Below are 20,569 nucleotides of genomic sequence, written 5' to 3'. Positions count from 1 at the left end.
TTTGTGTCGTGAAAGTTAATGTTTATGCTGAGAGTGGCTAAATGAGCTGTCCTTGGTGCTGAAGCGCAGCAGATTTGACTGACAGTGGCCGCTCAGAGAGCGAGTGAGGGAGAGAGATGCTCTCCGTCAATGGCCAATTGTATATGCTTCTCTGCAGCTGATTCTTTTTTTCTTAATTATTTACATTAATAGGTTGTTTGCACTCACATGATCTTCCTGGCCCGTTTTCACACAAGGCACTTTTTTTCGTTTTTGATGTATTACGTGACACTTTTGTTGCCCCTTTGCTGCCAGAACAACACCCAGTCTGCGTTACAGGTCCTGAAGTTTTACAACAGAGCACTGCCCATGAATCTTTATTAATAGCCTATAAAATTACATATTTTCTCCTGCTGGACAGGAGAAGACACAAAATCAATGCATCTCTATTATTGTGCGGACATGAATTCTCAGGGTTTTGCGGGTGCGGGCGGGAGTGTAACACACAAGTTGCGGGTGTGGGCGGTAATGGTCAGAAATTCAGCGGGGGCGGGCAGGAGTGGGATGAAGAAAACAGTCCCGCGCAGGGCTCTAACCTGTCCTGCATGAGACCTGAAAATGGATGTCCACTGGCAGACCCGATCCAACCTGACAGATCTTGGGATGATTTGCAAATGAATGGCAGAAAATCCACAATTCTGGTACAAAAGCTTGTTCGGTCATATTCAAAAAAACTCGAGGCTGAAATTACTGCCAACGGAGCTTCGACTAAGTACTGAGGAAAGGGTCTGAATACTTCTGTCAATGTTTTATTGATTTAATAAATTTCCCAAAATTTCTAAAATTCTGTTTTCACATACGATAATTCTTAAGACAATTTTAAGATGCGTGTGAATTGACTGCAGGTACACGTCATATCATGCCAACACAGCAGAAATCCGTATGCTGCAAGTTCTTGCAGAAATTCACCATGACGGTGTATCTCTCTGCTTGCATTGAAGTAGAAGAGCAAAGAGGGGGATTCCTACTGGAAAATTTCCTCAGTTTTCCGTTCACGTTTCTTGCTCACAGAGTTTGTTAGCTTGTTTTCCAAAGCAGGTATAATGATGCATTAATAATATCCAGATCCTTGCTTTAAAAGCTGACAGAGGTGATGCTTTGGTCCATGGTTTTATCAGTGAAAAGTATGAACTCAGCCTCATATAGATGTTTCCTCCATCAGGTGGCAGATTGGGGTATTTGAACAAACCCAGTAAAGTGTTTCCTCACCTCTTTGGTGTCCCACACCTCGGCTCCGTCCGTGTACATCACCAGCAGCTTCTGGTTTCCTTTCCCCGGAGCAAAGCGGATCTTCTTCACCCAGCCGCGGTGTGTCGGGATTCCCCTGAAAAAGCCAGCAGCATGGTTATCAAACGTGTTTACTGAAGTAACAGTGAGATAAATATCAGTGTGAGGATGATACCTGGACAGACGAGCTTTAAGGTCCCAGAAGTTTAGATTTCCATCTACGTCCCCCAGAACTAGAGTGTCACCTTTCCAGGCGATACAGGCGATGCTGCCCATGCTGCCCTGCAGACAGAAGCATGCACATTAGAGAGAAGAGCAGTAACCAACAGCATTTCAGTCAACTCAGGACTCAGAATTAGTAGACCACACTGCAGTGACCTCTGACCCCCCTCCTTGTAAAGGTGGCCTTTCACAAGAGGAATGAGTCAACCTTATCTTGCATTCATAACTTTCCTTAACCTTATTGTAATTCTTTTTCTGTATCCTTTTAAGTGCATCAGATTTCTAACATCTGTGGCACCTTAAAAGTTATGTTACTCATAACAATTATACCTCTGCATTCATGCTTTTAATAATGGAGAAATAGGATCATACAAACAGCAATCTTAGCCAGAATAGCTGCCACCATCTGCTGCAGCTGGAGAGTTTCACAGAGCAAATAATAAAATGAAAAACAAGAAGAAGCAAGACTCAGAAAGCAGCAGCTGCAAAAGTGTCCTTTGTCCTTGGAGCCCCCCTGCCCATGGTTTAAGCAGTTGCTAGCACAGCCAAACGGGGGTCGGCGTCCCAAGCCTTGCAGTGCAAGATTTGCACTGCCATGAACTCAAACTTGAACGTAAACACCTACAAATGAAAGATCTGCACAGGGGTAGTACTCCTGATGAGCTGCTCTTAACATGAAGGCGGTGGGGCAAAGCCAGCCAAAGAAATCTCTGCGCAGCAAACATAGGCCAGGTAGGCAGGTAGAACGTTGCTGGTGGTGCTGAGGTGTCGTCGACTGGTTCTCAACCGTTTCATCTCAACCTGAGGTGGTCTTTCCAGGTCGGCACCTAGGACATGACTCATGCATACCTGCGATGTATCGGGAGCCTGCTTGGCTTGGGTTGCCTTCACTGCTTTGTCCTAAATGAGGTGCCCTGGCTTTGGCGAGACTAGTACAGGTGGGTTCACCTACTCCTTGATGCCTAAAGTCAAATCCAAGCATTTTCAAGCACTTGAAGGTGAATTTGTCAGCTTTTCCAGCACCTTTGACCTGTGCATTTATTGATGCATTGATCATGATTCAATAAATGTCTGTAAGTGCGTAATTTTGTTTTATCATGGTTAATCCATCCTTCTCACATGACCATCATGATCCAAACAGCATCACCGCCTTCAACCGACTGCACGTGCATGCTCTAAGTAGAGACAACACTGAACGTGGCTGCCCTCAAAGCTGCAGCTACAAAAGGACAACTAATACTGCTTCCAACACTACCAACATACAGTGATTTAAAAATGTTATCTTTTACTCATGCAGCCTTTGTGAAGAGTTTTTGCAAAGCCAGACAATGAGCCGAATAACGAAACACCTTTAAAAACATATTTTCCCAAAGCTATAAAACCTCTATCTTCTCTGACATTAACGTCTGTGTTTGAGTAAAAAAAAAAGGAAATAAAGTCAGAATCAGAATCAGTCAGGCTGCGCTGATATGAAGACGTGACGTGTCAGCTCGCCCTCAGTGTTTATGCAAAGGATTATGGGACAAAACTTTTTCAGAGTTTTTGTGTCAGTTTCCTGACAGAGATAGGAGAACTTCAATCATCCAGAGAGGAACATAAATCCTTCAGAGGATGCAAATCTGCCTGCAATAAATCTGCAGCTGAGATAAGGCTCTAGCATCTACAGGTGACGCTGCAGTGAGAATGAAGGTGCAGGTAAAGAGAGAGAGATGTTAACAATCCAGTCTGCTGCAGAGAAACAGAGATCCGATTGTGTGGAGGCTTTTATGAAAGAGACAAGTTTCATCAAGTTAAATAAATTTAAAAAACATATGAGATGTCATGTAATTTCCTTACTGATAAAAAGAGTTGGCAATCATCAACACATGAGGAGGTTTAGCTCAATCCAAAGTAGGGCTGGACAAGTTATCACGTTTTTAATACCAGTTCATTTTCAAATGAGAAACAGAGAGAGGGTCAGAATCCCGGACGAGCCCCCGTGGACCATGCACTGGCTCCAAGTCAGGAACAAAAAGGGGAGTTACACAAGTTTAAAAGTAAGTTATTCCATTGCAAGTTACATTTAAAATAACCATAGGTATGTAAGTCGAACAGATCAGTTATGAATGCAGTCTTTGGATGTGGGTAGTTAGTTGTGCAAAAAGAAAACACAAACCAGCAGGTGGAGGGAAGGAGAATAGAGATGTTAGAGTAGATGCTACTTAAATAAACTAAGAGCAATAATTAACTTCTGTTTGCAGATCCATCAGCTGACCCTTCACATCCTGACATACCGGTCCAGTTGGAGTCCACACCAAAGGAGTCCAGTTGGCATCTCTGGCCTTCAGTCAGCACCTCATAGACTGACCAGACCAGGAGGACCAAGGACCCAAATGCTATGCCACCTTCTCCAGTGAACCCATCGCCACGTGCACAAAGTAAGCGAACTGCTCTACAACTTCCATGCTCTCACCGTTCACAGACACAGATTCCATGGCAGCATCCATGGTGTTTCCAAAGTCCTGGATCTTTGTTTTAGTCCAGGAGGCGTGTATTCCCAACACTTAAGCCTTCTCACTCAGCGAGTTTAGGACATCTACAGCCTTCACAAGGATCACAGCATCGCCAAATGATACTCCACAGTTCCCTGCCCCTGTTACCTGGCCCATTATCCATTCCTTACAAGTACTGAAGAGCACAGGGGCTAAGACCAAGCGGCAACCTCGGGTCCTGAAAAATGAAGCTAATGCGGAAGTGCAAAAAAAATGCAATACCACAAGTGTCCACTTGAGGCTGGCTGCAGAAACACCGGAAGTCTCGTACACGACACGTGTTAAAAAGCAGTTTTTTTTCACCAGAAATAAACTGGTTTACAGCCTGGTTCATAAAACTAATTTATTATATTTAGGAAAAACCTCACTGCGCACTGATTGGCTCATCTCATTTGACTGACAGATAGCTTGACAGACGCTATCACCAGCAGGCTAGCTTTAGTGATAGCTTAGCTGACAGGAAGCTCAGTGGGCGGGCTCCTGCCTGCCGTTAGGCTGATCCAAAGTTCTGCTGAGACACTGATTTCAATATGGAGGCTGCCACGGATTGGCTTTGAGTCTGCCTATTGTAAGCAGGCGGCTGACATCACACAGGCTTTATCCCGTTCTTTCAACAGTCTTCGGCTTAGATGCACCCCTACCTCAGCCCAAACTGGGAGGAAGTCACTGAACCAGAGGACAGGACTGACATCAGCTGGAATCCTCCAGAGGGCATCCCTGCTCACTGAACTTCTGAAGGAGTTTGGCTCTCTGGTTAATACCCACTGTGGTACAGGTAAAGCCAACAGTGAAATATGACTCATCTTACTTTCCTGTCCTTGTCTTCTGATGTCTGCTGCAGAGCCACTGTCAGACCCACGTTTATCCCACTAAACCTGCCGTTCTTTGCTTGCAGCACAGACCATTGCATACTGTCTTATGAAGCCATCGGAGCACCCCGTCATCGCTCTGGGTCCCCCCTGTGGGCCACAGGCCCCATTTTTGGAACCTCTTCTCCACAACATGACTCAGCTCCACACATTAGGTAGCAGTGAAATGAAGACAGACGGCAGTTCCTCAAGCAAAAAACTTTGACAAGACTTCTCATCAAATAAATTCAATTTTGTGAAAAGCCTGGGACATAAAAAGATGTGTTAAATAAAAGATCAAGGACTGGGTCGTCTTTTCTTTCACATCTGTTTTACACGGCTGGTTTAAAGCCAAAACAGAGATAATAAAATCCATCAGCTTGTTGGATTTTTCATGTATTATATTTTATTCATACATATTACTTTGATTGGGACAAAAACTAGAGTGATTCAATGTATAATTCATTAAAGAACAACATCAGAACTAAACTCAGAGTTTACTTACTTCTGAATTATCTCTGTTAAAGTCGTTTCCTCCTCATTCAGGTTACTTTAGATCTGATTTGGCCATTCGGATACTAAGTAATCCTAAACAGACGCGCCTCAATGAGAAGCGTTGTGATATCTGATAGCTCAGACTACATACAGAGGAGGTCTGGGATGTCTCACCAGGACTGGATTGGTTGTGTAGATGCAACAAGTGCATGTATTCAAGACCACGCCACCACCTGATTTTATCAGCTGTATTTTCTTATTAAACGTAAAAAGAGCATGGCTTTATTTTTGTTCATCCAGCCTCGCTTGCAGTGATGGGAATTATCAAAGATCAGAAGGTGTTGAAGGTCGTGAAGGAGGTGGTGATCAGGAGCTCTCAAGAAGGTGGTGAAGATGCTGTGAGCAGCCAAAGAATCATGTTTTTGTGGAGCATTCTGTCCATGCATGGTTTTCATTTAATAGAGCTTCTGTCGGCACATCTAGCTGGACAGAGCAGAACGACGCAAATAAAAATCTAAAAACATTTCCCAATGAGTACAGACTGCTGATGGTATAAACCATGATTAAACTCATATTATGTTAATACAAAAGCAGATAAAATGCATATTAATCTCAAAAGGTATAAAACCCATGCTGTTTATTTGTTTTTCTTTTTATTCCAGACCAAGAAGGCAAAGAAAGATCAGCAAAGAGAGATCCTGGTGCAGAAAGAGTGAGGTATACATGGATGATGGTGCAGATAAATTGCAATGCACGTGGATTTTGGTCAAAGTGGATTGAAATGCACCTTGTGAAAGAAAAGTAATGTGCAGTTTGTAGGGTGTCCTTTTTATTTGACACCTAGAGGGCAAGGGCTGCACTGTCAGATGAAGCGAAACTCCAGTAAAGAGAAATCCTGGTGCAGATAGATTTCGGTGCAGAAGTATGATGGTGCAGACGGATTGTGATGTATATGAGTCCTGGTGCAGACAGATTGCTGTTGTACAAATGAATGGCGCCGACAGATTTTGATGCATCTAGATTCTAGTGCAGGCAGATTGTTTATGGATCCTAGTGCAAATGAATTGTGGTACATATAGACGATTGCGCAGATAGATTATGGCTGTGTTCACACTGCAGGCCTTAATGCTCAGTTCCATCTTTTCTCAGATCTGATGTTTTAGTTTGCCTGTTTACACTGCAGTGAATTTCCAAAAGATCAGTTATGTATCTGATTCAGAACCACACACAAAAGTGGCCTGAATCGGATTTGAAAAGGTCAGATTCAATGTGCCTTAAGCCGTTCACACTCTCAGGAAAAAAATCTGATACGAGTCACATGTGAGCAAAAAAATTAGATTCAGGTCACTTTTAACTGCAGTGTGAACGTAGCCTGTGATGAAGACTGATTCCAGACAGATGGATTGCAGCGATTATGGATCCTGTTGCTGACAGATTATAATGCATATTGATCCCGGTACTAAGGGATTGCAGTGCAAATAGATCCTGGTGCAGATGAAATGCAGGACATAGGGATCATGGTGCAGCCATATTATGGTGCATATGGATCCTGGAGCAGAATGAGTGTGGTACACCTGAATTATGTGGCTCCTCGTGCAGAAGGATTTTGTCCATATGGATGATGTGAACTGATTTTGGTGCAAACTGATCCTGGTGCAGACAGACTCCACACCATATTTATCCCGATGGATTCCAGCATTGACCATCAGACCAGCATTGATTTGCTATTCTTCGACTTCATCAATGTGATAATAAGGAGAAGCACTTGCAAAATCAAGAAACAGCTACACCTGGCTACACTTGGTTTTGACTCGGTTTCTAACCCCAAAAGTTTTGGTTATGGATGCACCAATCCACTTTTTTTTCAGCTCCAATCAGATTCCGATAAATATGTCCCGATACTGATTCCGATATGTGTATTTTTTTTCTTAACAATTATTATTGTTGTTGGTATAATGTGTGAGGTTACATGAGGCTGTAGTAAACCACCCAGCTCCTCTTATTAAAAAGCTAAAAATAAATAATTAAATAAATAAATAAATTGAATTTAAATGTATTCCAAACAAATTTATTTGAACTACTACTAAAAAATAAATATCAACATTATCCAAAAAACAACAACAACTGAGTGTAAATTATAAATCCCTGTCTATAATGCTCTATAATGAACCTCCTGCCACTAGAGACCGCTGTAGCTTCAGTTAATGGCCGCAGCCTTCCTCTCTGACCCTTCATCGTTGGATGTACACAATGAGAAGGACGGCGGTGGCTAACGGCTAACGTGTTAGCGTATAGTAGGAAGACCACGGTATGAAAGCTTTCCAAAGTAGTAAATGGAAATAAAGTGCTATGTGGGCTGTAGAGGGACTACTCACCCGAAGTGAAAAGAGGAACAAAGGCGGGCGGCGCTATCTTTCAAAGCTAGCCACGCTGTAGAGAGTATTATCAGGCTAACGTCACACCCACTCTTCTTTGTGTTCTCTCATCTTTAGACTAGTTTTGACCTTTCTAAATATAGATTTATGTTTCATCTACTAGGTAATTATACCACTAAGAACATCCCCAACTAATACTAGCTCAGTTACACACAGACTGTCTCGTGTTAGACTGCGGTGCGCTCCGCAAACTGTAGGATGGATTTGGATCGGTCACTTGGATCGACGCTGTCCGATCTATTAATTACGTCCCTATCAGACCCGATACCAATATTGGATCGGATCGGTCCCATCCCTAGTCTTGGACTTGGTGCACTCTGGTCTCAGGCAACTCTTGGTCTCGGATGGTGCGGTCTTGAGTACAACACTATGGTGCAGACATTTTGTGGTGCATATGGATGCTTGCTTAAACATATAGCAGTGCTTATGGACTGTGGCGCACAGATCCTGTAGGTTTTAGGGGTTAAAACAGTCCAATCTAATCTTTATTTAAATCTCTTTTTAATCCATATGGAAATTAGTCACTAGGATCACCTCAAATGTTCATGTCTATATCAACAACTGCATGATTATAAAGTTAAAAAAATAAATAAAACAGCAGAATGAAGGACAAAGAGGAGAAGTAGAGCTATGCAAACACTGGTGTGCAACCAGAAGTTTACGTTAATGAGCTGAAATATTGGAAAAGCAGAAATGCAGTAAAAAGAAAGTTATCAATGCAAAATATTAGTATCTTTTCATAGAGACTCTGAAACAACAGAGCACGCTGCAGGGAAAGAGCTAACCTTTAAAACAAATGAGAGAAGAGCAAGAACATAAAGTTCAACACTTAATAAGACTTATGGGTTTGTTAAAAAGTTCTAGAAGATGGAAAATAAATTCAAACTTAAGCTCTGATAGAGTTAAAGTATTGAGGGGGGTGATTTAGCTTTAGTTTTGACTGATTATTTGTTTTCAGAGAGGAGGCGGCGGAGGAGGTGACTGCAGACATCTTTACATCCACAAAAAGAAGAAGAAAAAGGAGGGTTTAGATCTTTGTGAGGAGAAAGGATTAGACAGAGACAAAAGAAAGGAGAAGGGGAGATAAGAAGTGTGTGTATAAAGGATCTGTGTGACCACCTTGGTGTGTTTCATGAGGATGTGAGATAAAAAGATACATTAAAAAAAGACACACGGTCCCTGGACTCACATCAGGAGGAATTCGAGCTCCATCTTTGACCGTGTTGCCCTCCACGGTGATGTGGTACACTTGCCCGTCCGTGTCTGTGAAGACAAAGTGCTCGCGGGCTGAGATGGCTTGGCTCGTCTCTGATTTGCTCTCTGCGTCCTGCAGGAGGCTGAGGGGTGGAAACATATCAGGGATTATTTGAGGTGTGACATACTCGCCTGGACCTGGATATTCTTTTCTTTCTGAGATTAACTTTGGCTGATGTTTTACTGTAACTCATGGAGAGAATGTGGAGAGTTATGGACTCATTTCTTAAAGGAAAATGTGATAGTTCGAGGCCTTTGGATACTGCAATTGAATAATAATTGGTCCAGCTGACTTTTAACAGTGAGAGTCCATTATTAGCATGCAGTAGCAGCTGTAATATGTCTCATACTTTTATTGTGTCTGGTTTAAAAAATCACATTTAAAATCGCTCAGCAATGTCCTTGCTGCTGCAAAGCAAACCTGCAAAACAGGGTTCAAAAGAATAAACCCAAAATCCATACAGAAATTGTGCACCAGATGTGATTTTAGACTCTTTTTCGGGCGGCTAAAGCACCCATACATTTCTTCTCAGCACCTCCACAATAAAATCAATATGGACAATTTGACAGAAACTTTGCAGATAACTACTCTCAATAATACTGCTGTATTAATGAATGAATTTTTAAGCAAAATTCATTCCTCTACTTGTGCCGTGTATCACACCTGTAAACCCCCCAATTCCCAGCATGCAACACAAGCGAGTGTTGGAAACAAATCAGCTTCAACAAACAGTTTCCCAAAAAAATGCAAGTGACACAGTGCAGCTCAGGGTGCAATCTCTACCTGTTGTGCCCTTTCAATTTTCCTTTCCATCACTTGCATTAACTTGGACACAGAACAAGAATCTTCAACGTTCTGAGAGCGTCCTGCAGGAATATTTTAGCAGTTTTCTTCAGTTGTTGTCACAGAGCTTGTTAGTCTGAGCTACTGGAGCAATAATCAAATTCATATCTGTGATTTAAATTTTACAATCTGAAGACCAAGCTGTAGATCTGCAGAGGTCGTCACCTCACAGTGAAGAATTTCAGCTGGATGCCACAGAGAAGAACTATCAACATGCTTGGGTTTTGCACTTTTAACGGCTCTGCCAACCGGTGAGAACAGACAACAATATGAGCTTCTTTTGAGTACTGAAAGTAGGGACAAATTCAGATATGGTTCACATATGGTCCATTTCCACCAAGCGGTCTAGTTTGGTTCAGTCAAGTTTCTCACAGTAATCCCTGGTCTTTTTTGTGTTTCTACTGCTAATGTTAGTCCAGCCTTTGGAAGCAGTGTGGCTTTTTAAAAGTGGATTAAACAACTACAAAACTGAAGTAAAATAAACTGGAGCCACCTCCTTACATTCATTTAAAAGAACTGGTGGTTTCTGTTCAGAGATCTGGATCATTTGGCTCGTTCTTCTGGCTGGCTTGCCAAAAGAGATTACAGCTAGATCAGCTTTGCCACCACAGCTCTTCATTTGGAAACAATTTTGATTTTTAAATGTGTATTAAATAATGACAAAACTGGAAGAAAGGAAACCAGATCTTACATAGGAGCCCCTGTCCTTCATATCAACGAGCTGGCTCGTATAATAGACTCATTCACCAATGAGACATCATTACTTATTCTCTTCTCCCACAAGGTTAATTTGTTGTGTTGTATGTAAGCCTTTCCATTAAGACTAGTAAAGCTACCACTGGACGGTTTCATCCTTATGTGACCTTTTTAACTATCATTGGAGTTCTTTATGTTTATGCCATCCTAAAGCAACAAAAAACCTGGGTATAGAGCTTATGTTTGTGCAAAATCTCACAAAAATCCCTCACTGGATTAAGGAATCATGTGCACAATAATTTCAGCACAATCTACGTTAAGTAAAGCTAGCTGACAAGCTCTACAGAGTGAGGACAGTGAGAGAAAATCTAGGTAATACTTCATTCTTATCTACCTGTGACCTTGTTCTTCGCCCACTTCAACATGAGGAAAAGAGGAAATTAGAAATGGGACAAAGGGGAATAAAATGTCTCGCTATACCGCTTCTGAGCTTTCAGGATGCTATGATAGGAATCAATGTATTTGAGCTGATTTGCTGCTGATGCTCGCACACATAGCATCCAGTTAGGACAGGGTATAGAGTTCTTTTAAACCTCGAACCTGATGACTGAAGACTCGACGCTGCTCTGTTCGGCGTCTGACACCGTCTGCCGGGCTATCGCCTCCCTGGCCGCCATCTGCTTCTTCTTCAGACTCTTCAGGTTGTGTGACGGGGACCACTCCTGTTTAAGGACAAGCACAGTCAGGGCAGAAACACAAAGAACCAGATTCCCTGACGGAGCAAAGAGCTGACAGTCACTTTCTCCTACAGTTGACCCTCCCAGATGAGCCTCCTTGCTACCTGCAGCTCCACGCTTCAGTCCAGGTTCTTATCAGTATGTAAATGAGGCTGTAATCGGAGCCTGGAGGAGGCTGAATGTGTTATTGAGGTTAGTGTAGTTTTTTTATTCTGAGGATAAGTTTACAGCCACTGTAAAGTTTGTGCTACATAACTCTTCTTTTATGAGAGTTTCTCTGACTAATGAAGACTCGGCTCTCTGCTGAGCTGACAGAAAAATGTTCAGACTAATCTTTAAAATGGGACACACAAACACAGAGGAGGGAGATGGAACCGGGAAAGTCTGAGGGACTTTTAACGAGGGGAGAGTCGACAGCGGGTGTACGGTTGTCATGAAACCAGAAATTTAAACTCTGAGTCCTTGTCACCAATACTGAATAAGTTCTGTTTTAAAAGAGAAACTAAAGCCAGAGTTTCAGCCACCATGGAATTTAACTTCCTACTGTCCCTTATCAGCCACACCATCATTCAGACTGTGCTGCTTTTTAGACTTGATTAGCCATAATGTCAGAACCAGAATAAAACCCAGTTTAAATAAAGTAAAGATGATATATGAAGAAGATTTTAAGAAAAATGTGTTATTTTCAAGATTTCGAGCAACAGCACTACATTACCCACAATCCAATAGTGTCGGAGGCATCTCTGATTGACTAATACCACCTCTACACACCAAACTTCCATGATTTGTCTGGCTCCGCCTCTTCTAAATTCACAGACACAGAGATGTACATTGGAATAAAAGGCTCCGAGGGGCTGGGTACTCTTTCATGATAACCCCTGCATGTCTGAAATGTTCATAACAATTTCCAGCACTTTGCTGCAATCTAGCGATGGATTCATTACCCTTCCTTACATCCGTCTTGTGAAATTTATGTATTTTTTAACGCTATAGCGCTTACCAATGTTATCAATCATTAGAGTTTTTGCTGTTTAAAGCCACAGCACACATAAAAAGCACTGAAGTATCAGTCAGCTTTAGGTCAGACATGCAGCTGCGAATTTAAAGACATTTAATAAAGTCCACCACTAGGGGGCACTAACAAAAGATGACATTACTGATAGTGGGGAAGTATGGGGATGATTCCTGCCAATCCAGACCACATTAAAACGAACTCAGACTGGACTGCTGTCAAGACGAACAGGGGGAGTTTGGGCGATGGAAAAATCGGCCAATGTCAGAGAAAAATCACGGTCCATCTCAGGTAAGCAGGAGAAGAGTCTGTAACCTGACACTCTAAATAGACTGTTTCATATATCCACTGCCTGGACATTTCACATTAATCTGAGAAAGCTTGATATCAAGGTGTTTGGGAAGGGCAGGACTTACACGGACCAATCAGAGCAACCAAACATGATGTAATAGCATGCATGCGCAGCTCTGCAACAAACCTACCGGGAAACACTACCGTAATTTAGGAACTGTGGATTAAACGCCGCGGCCGGTTGGAGAAGCGCGAAAACATCTTCTATGCTAAGAGGAGCAAACAGTGTGGCTCTTTGTTTGCATGGCATCACGGGTCATCTAGGTTTTGATCTATATTTTCGCTCTTTATCGCTGTAGATGAATTATTATCTGTCTACATGTCACGCTCTGTCTTCTTGTCTTTTGTCTGGGTTGTTGCTTTGTTTTTGTACTTGCTTTTGCACATGTCAAAGCACTTTGTAATCCCATGTTTTTAAAAGTGCTATACAAATACAGTTATTATTATTATTATTATTATTATTATTATTTGTTCTGTATTGATATGGAAATGTGGTCTAGTTCTGGTTAAACTGCCACTACCAACGCTACAGCCGAGCTAACAGCTCCACCAGCTTCCATTGAATATACAGACCAACACAATATGCAGCCCCAACTTGCCCAGCAGGTCGGCAGGAAGGCGGAAACATCTTTTCTACCATGAAAACCTTTCAATGCTGTTTGTTGCTCTTGACTGTTCAAAGAAATGTGGTCCAGTTGTGATAAAACTGCTGCTAAACTCCACCAAGCTAACCACGTGTCAGGCTGGCCACACGCTACAGGATTTTAAGCCTGATTATAGGCAAGATTTGACTCCCCCAGTGATTGTGGGGGCATATCCCGACTTGAGCCTTGTCGCAAACGATTATTTGTCTGAATAGTCTGCATGTGTGTGGTGTCAACACGATTAATTTACTGCTCCAAATCGTATCGTAGCCTCCCAGACCCTGAATCGTAAATATCAAACACATGATATTTATGATTCTAGGTCGTAGGTCAGCTAACAGGGTACCCACAACAACCAATGAGAGTGAGCACACCAGGTAGCATCACCAGACAGATCATAGGTACTTTCACTGCTCACAACCATAAACACAACTGTACCTTAATTCCAGCCAGGATTGCATCCCGAGTCTTTCCCTTGTTCTATGAGTTTGCTGCTCCTGTAACGCATGCCAGGGCACTCTGTTGTGGAGAGACAGCAAGACGGTATCCACAGACATCCATGTTTGTTTGTTTTTTCTGAAGTCACGTGATCACGCGAGGCCGTTGACAGGTTGGCAGCTGTGTGGTCTCCAGTGATCTGACAATCTGGCTGAGTTGTCTAGTGTGTGCGTTCAGTGGATTAAAGACGAAAAATAGTTTGAAACTGTACCCATGTCTGTGGTCTCCCACTGTTTTAAAATCGTTTAAGATTTAAAAATCATCTAGCGTGTAGCCAGTCTAACATGGATGTTGCTGTCGGCATATGGTACAACTAAGCCCCACCCATGTTCTCCTCAAATGACGCTGATTAGTCTGGACAGCATCTGGTTCGGCACTGACGCTGCAGACGAGACCTTGTAACTTCATTTCCAGAGCACGTCTCAGAAGCATTCCTTGTTGCTATCTTATCAAAAAATAATCCTGCTTTCCCCGGTAGAATCTCTAACATTGTTTTCAAAATGCCTTTATGTGCTTCTTATTTACATATTTAAAACAAATATCAAACAGAAGACATACGGATAATTTCAAGGAATCCTGTCCTGACACAGGCAGCAGCTGCAGACCTGAAAACTACCCTTGAAAAGACCAGTCAGATCAGTTTCTCTTCTGCTATTGTCAGAAGGCCCACCCCCCTCTTGGTTTTGTTTGGCCAGTGAGGGAAAGGTGAGTGACAATCACACATGGTTTCAAAGTTTAACAGTTTTAAACCGAGAGTGGCAACAAAAACAGCTGAGGGCACCGTTTCTGCCCAAGGCGCTGAGCCCTCAGAACGCTGGAAAAAAAAGCTAAAAAAGCCAGGCTTTAAAACATGACTGAGATACAGCAACAGAACAGTAGCTTCCAGCAGGCAATGGCAATGATAAACAGGTTGTGTTTCTTGGGGCAGACGATAACGTCTAGTTATGACTAAAAATGAAGAATCTCTCTGGCTTTGAATACTGTTGGCAATATTTCAGATAATTTCAGTACTAAACTTCAACATATAAAACACAGGTTTAGTCATTTTTCAATTAATCTGAACATTTTTTGTGCAAAAATTCTGAATTTTGTACCTGAAATGAGCAAAACTTTCCATTAACATAACACCTCTTATGAGTAACCGTATTGTTTTTGGTACTTTACCAGAGCAGTGACGGTGGGGAAGTTTTTAGCCATCTCTCGGAGCAGCGTCCCCGTCCTGATGTCCCACAGCTCCAGAGGTTTGTCTCTGAACACGACCACCAGGTACTGCCTGCAGATACAAATAACAAAAACCTTCAGAGTCTGAGTCAGTGAAGGATCAGTGGGCTGTTGTTTGACCTCAAATAAACATATTTCCTAAGACTTATCTTGGGACATTTTGTCTTTATTTAATGGGACAGATGAAGAGAGAGCACATGAATCAAACAGCTCCAGGATCAGGATTTAACCCTGTGCAGTGTGGTGAGGCCTGTAGCCTCTGTCTGAGCTAAATCTGCATCCATCAAATAAACGTCTTTATTTTACAACCAATGCTTGTTCTCTGTTTCTTGTTCAGCGGCATTCAGCCCAACACAGACAATAAAGTTGTTTTGTAGGTGTTTTTGATGATATTTTACAGTTTCTCATTTCCTGGAGAGAATTAAAAATATTTATGAGCCCTCCTGCACCCAGGGGCTTCACTTATTTTGCATCCAATCCTAAATTCTCCCATTTTATGTCTCTGTGTTTGAATATTCTCACATTCAGCAGGACTGAATCCAGTAAAAGTCAAACACCTCCCAGGAAAGGTCCCTCCGGTGCTCCCTGTTTCCTTTCTAAAATGCTGAATCACACAGAAACCTGTTCAGTCACGAGAACTTAGAGAAGTAAAAGCTTCCCTGTGGAGAGGAACGGCACGAGCACAGCTGGCCACAAGGGAGGAGAAAGGTAAGCCCCATATTCCAAATGCCCCGTTTCTGCACGATAAGCCAACCAGCAGCACACACACAACACCTCGACAAAACATGGCACATCTTATGTTTAGGAGATGATGAACCTTATTTTTACACCTAAATGCCTTTTACTCCTGATTTTGTCTTGCATGTTTAAAAATGTACAGTCTTCTTAAATTAGCCTATTTCAGCTGTAAACATTAGCCTATTTCAGCTGTAAACATTAGCCTATTTCAGCTATAAACATTAACCTATTTCAGCTGTAAACATTAGCCTATTTCAGCTATAAACATTAACCTATTTCAGCTGTAAACATTAGCCTATTTCAGCTGTAAACATTAGCCTATTTCAGCTGTAAACATTAGCCTATATCAGCTATAAACATTAGCCTATATCAGCTGTAAACATTAGCCTATTTCAGCTGTAAGCATTAGCCTATTTCAACTGTAAACATTAGCCTATATCAGCTATAAACATTAGCCTATTTCAACTGTAAACATTAGCCTTTATCAGCTATAAACAGTCTATATTAGTGGTAAACAGTCTATATCAGCTGTAAACATTAGCCTATCTTAGCTGTTAACATTAGCCTATTTCAGCTGTAAACATTAGCCTATTTCAGCTGTAAACATTAGCCTATATCAGCTGTAAACATTAGCCTATATCAGCTATAAACATTAGCCTATTTCAGCTGTAAACATTAGCCTATTTCAGCTGTAAACATTAGCCTATATCAGCTGTAAACATTAGCCTATATCAGCTATAAACATTAGCCTATTTCAGCTGTAAACATTAGCCTATATCAGCTGTAAACATTAGCCTATATCAGCTATAAACATTAGCCTATTTCAGCTGTAAACATTAGCCTATTTCAGCTGTAAACATTAGCCTATATCAGCTGTAAACATTAGCCCACATCAGCTGTAAACATTAGCCTATATCAGCTGTAAACATTAGCCTATATCAGCTATAAACATTAGCCTATTTCAGCTGTAAACATTAGCCTATATCAGCTGTAAACATTAGCCTATATCAGCTATAAACATTAGCCTATTTCAGCTGTAAACATTAGCCTATTTCAGCTGTAAACATTAGCCTATATCAGCTGTAAACATTAGCCCACATCAGCTGTAAACATTAGTCTATATCAGCTGTAAACATTAGTCTATATCAGCTATAAACATTAGCCTATTTCAGCTGTAAACATTAGCCCACATCAGCTGTAAACATTAGTCTATATCAGCTATAAACATTAGCCTATTTCAGCTGTAAACATTAGCCTATTTCAGCTGTAAACATTAGCCTATATCAGCTGTAAACATTAGCCCACATCAGCTGTAAACATTAGCCTATATCAGCTGTAAACATTAGCTGAGATCAGCTGTAAACATTAGCCTATTAAAACTGTTAACATTAGCCTATATCGGCTATAAACATTAGCCTATTTCAGCTGTAAACATTAGCCTATATCAGCTGTAAACATTAGCCTATATCAGCTGTAAACATTAGCCTATATCAGCTATAAACATTAGCCTATATCAGCTGTAAACATTAGCCTATATCAGCTGTAAACATTAGCCTATATCAGCTATAAACATTAGCCTATTTCAGCTGTAAACATTAGCCTATATCAGCTGTAAACATTAGCCCACATCAGCTGTAAACATTAGCCTATATCAGCTGTAAACATTAGCTGAGATCAGCTGTAAACATTAGCCTATTAAAACTGTTAACATTAGCCTATATCGGCTATAAACATTAGCCTATTTCAGCTGTAAACATTAGCCTATATCAGCTGTAAACATTAGCCTATATCAGCTGTAAACATTAGCCTATATCAGCTATAAACATTAGCCTATTTCAGCTGTAAACATTAGCCTATACCAGCTGTAAACATTAGCCTATATCAGCTGTAAACATTAGCCTATATCAGCTATAAACATTAGCCTATATCAGCTGTAAACATTAGCCTATATCAGCTGTAAACATTAGCCTATATCAGCTGTAAACATTAGCCTATATCAGCTATAAACATTAGCCTATATCAGCTGTAAACATTAGCCTATTTCAGCTGTAAACATTAGCCTATATCAACTATAAACATTAGCCTATATCAGCTATAAACATTAGCCTATATCAGCTATAAACATTAGCCTATATCAGCTGTAAACCTTAGCCTATATCAACTATAAACATTAGCCTATATCAACTGTAAACATTAGCCTATATCAACTGTAAACATTAGCCTATATCAGCTGTAAACATTAGTCGACATCAGCTCTAAAAATCAGCCTAAATCAGATGTTAATGTCAGCTTTTACAGACTGTAAATTTCAGCACTTATCAGAAAACATCTGCCATTATTTGCTGTAAGTATCTGCCTATATTGGCTGTAACTATCAGTGTATTGTGGACATAAAAATTGGCCTATAGTGGCAGAAAATATTGGTCTGTATTGTCAGGAAGTTTTTAGCTTCACCGACAGACCAACATCTCCTGAATTTGATTACTCTGTTCATCCTCATTCCCCAAACTTTTGGGTGTGTTTTAAGGACTGTAATTTTAAGATAACATTTTTTATTGGTAACTTCTAAAATGAATTTGTCAATATCAGTAAATTATATAGTGGTAAACATCCACATAGTTCTTCCCTAAATAAAGTTGTCCTGTTCTATTCAATTGTAAGCGCTGTCAGCAGGTCTCAGATATGTTCAGGTTCATGAGTCAGACAAAGTGAGATGTATTTGTTCCTTCTTTCTACAGCAGATTTCCAGTTACTACCTGTCATTAACTATGATTTTAACAGCTGTAAGCTGTACACTGACTCTAGCATCCACTGCAGAATTAAGACATATATTCAACTCATTAATTATTGAATGGAGAAAAATGTTAGCATGAGAAGAATGATCAGAGTTGTAGTGTCCCATCAAAGCACAATTTCAGTGAAATAAAATCAAAATACAATCAAAGGCTAAGGGTCTGAAGGAGAAATCCAGCCTGGAAAAGAAAGGATTTTTAGAGACATTAGTAAACAATAAACCATCTGCGGTCTAATAACCTGATATTTCATTTCTGAATAATAAAAACATCTTTTATTGTAGTGACTGTCACCCTGGCTGATTAACAGATGCAGAGATGATTTATGCTTCAATCTGAAATCTAATCTAGGAGGGTTTTAGGGGACGATAAACAAACAAGAATTAATGAGAGCTGTGTTTTCTACAGATCTGCCCTCAGATCCTCCAGCCTTTATTAAAAAGAGAGCAGCGCAATCACACTAAAATAAAAATAGAGGTTTGTGTTAGAGTGTCCCATGTAAATCATGACTAACTGTGATGCTGGTTGTGTTTTTGTTTATTGGTGCGGCAGAAGCTCACTTCAAATGAGACACTTTAATCATCTCGATGGGCGGCTCGTCGTTCCCTCTCTCGCCTCGGAATGCAAAACACCGCCCTGAAACACAAACAGAGGAAGAGAGAGAGAGAGAGAGAGAGAGAGAGAGAAAGAGAGAGAGAGAGAGAGAGAGAGAGAGAGCATGGAGATGTCTTTACTTCCACTGAAACATTCATCTCATTACTCTTCAGAGCTCAGCGTCCTACTTTCACCTGGCTCACCTGAGAGGAGGGGCTAGAATGACAAATGACTTCTCATATTTTCATTTTAATCTCAGCTTCTTATTCACAAGTTTTCACCTAAAGGAGGAGATGTCATACAAAACATCAAGGTGCCTCTTTAGGATAAACAACAACCTTCAGGAAAGACCTAACTTCATACGGAGTATGCCGAGGATCAGGCCTGCTAACAGATAAACCCAGAGAATGGACCCTGATAAACCCAGAGAATGGACCCTGATAAACTTAGAGAGTGGACCCTGATAAACTTAGAGAGTGGACCCTGATAAACCCAGAGAATGGACCCTGATAAACTTAGAGAGTGGACCCTGATAAACCCAGAGAATGGACCCTGATAAACTTAGAGAGTGGACCCTGATAAACCCAGAGAATGGACCCTGATAAACCCAGAGAATGGACCCTGATAAACTTAGAGAGTGGACCCTGATAAACCCAGAGAATGGACCCTGATAAACCCAGAGAATGGACCCTGATAAACTTAGAGAGTGGACCCTGATAAACCCAGAGAATGGACCCTGATAAACTTAGAGAGTGGACCCTGATAAACCCAGAGAATGGACCCTGATAAACTTAGAGAGTGGACCCTGATAAACCCAGAGAATGGACCCTCACCAGTTGTGATTCATTGATAATATCAAGTATATCAGTTGCATTGGTGCTAGGGTCCTGGCGGACTGTTTCCTCATTTTGGGGCTGATATGTGTGTCAAACTATAATTTAACTCTGATATTGAGATTATTTGTGCCACTTTTTAACCTCTGTTCCTGTTTAGTTTTGCTCCAATTATTTGCCACTTTATCAATTTTGAGTGATTTGTACCCCTTATTTGCCTATTTTTACCATTTTTTTCCCCAGTTTATGACAATTTAGCCACATTTTCCACATTTCTGCCACTTTTAATTCAATTTCATCACCTTCTCTACCAACTTCTTCTACTTGGAAGCCATTTTTGTCACTTTTAAGTCCTTTCCACAGCTTTTCTGCAACTTCTTTGGCAATCTCTGCCTATTGATGCCTCTGATGAGCCATTATTGCCACTATTAACCTCTTTTCACTCCTTTCAGACCTTTTTTTGCCAATATTGACAATTTTACACCATTTGTTATGGCCACTTTGCAACTTTACACCTCATCTGTGTTACTTTTTAATCCTATTTCACCATGTCTCTGC

The 20,569-nt window shown here is 41.0% G+C and overlaps 1 protein-coding gene across 1 annotated transcript in view; it reads right to left on the bottom strand.

The window, feature by feature from the left end:
• wdr11 (WD repeat domain 11) overlaps positions 1-20,569 on the bottom strand; it is a 127,892-nt gene that overhangs the window by 34,630 nt on the left and 72,693 nt on the right. The window contains exons 13-18 of the mRNA XM_041789390.1: positions 19,145-19,220; positions 14,998-15,106; positions 11,192-11,313; positions 8,987-9,134; positions 1,442-1,548; positions 1,249-1,363 (exon numbers count right to left, since the gene is read on the bottom strand). Of these exons, the coding sequence (XP_041645324.1) occupies positions 1,249-1,363; positions 1,442-1,548; positions 8,987-9,134; positions 11,192-11,313; positions 14,998-15,106; positions 19,145-19,220 (677 nt within the window). The remainder of the gene's footprint in view (positions 1-1,248; positions 1,364-1,441; positions 1,549-8,986; positions 9,135-11,191; positions 11,314-14,997; positions 15,107-19,144; positions 19,221-20,569) is intronic.

Source organism: Cheilinus undulatus, linkage group 6 (assembly GCF_018320785.1).
Source record: "Cheilinus undulatus linkage group 6, ASM1832078v1, whole genome shotgun sequence".
Taxonomy (NCBI): Eukaryota; Metazoa; Chordata; class Actinopteri; order Labriformes; family Labridae; genus Cheilinus; species Cheilinus undulatus.
Note: the sequence above shows the minus strand (reverse complement) of the source record. Positions and strands in the feature narration are given on the sequence as shown.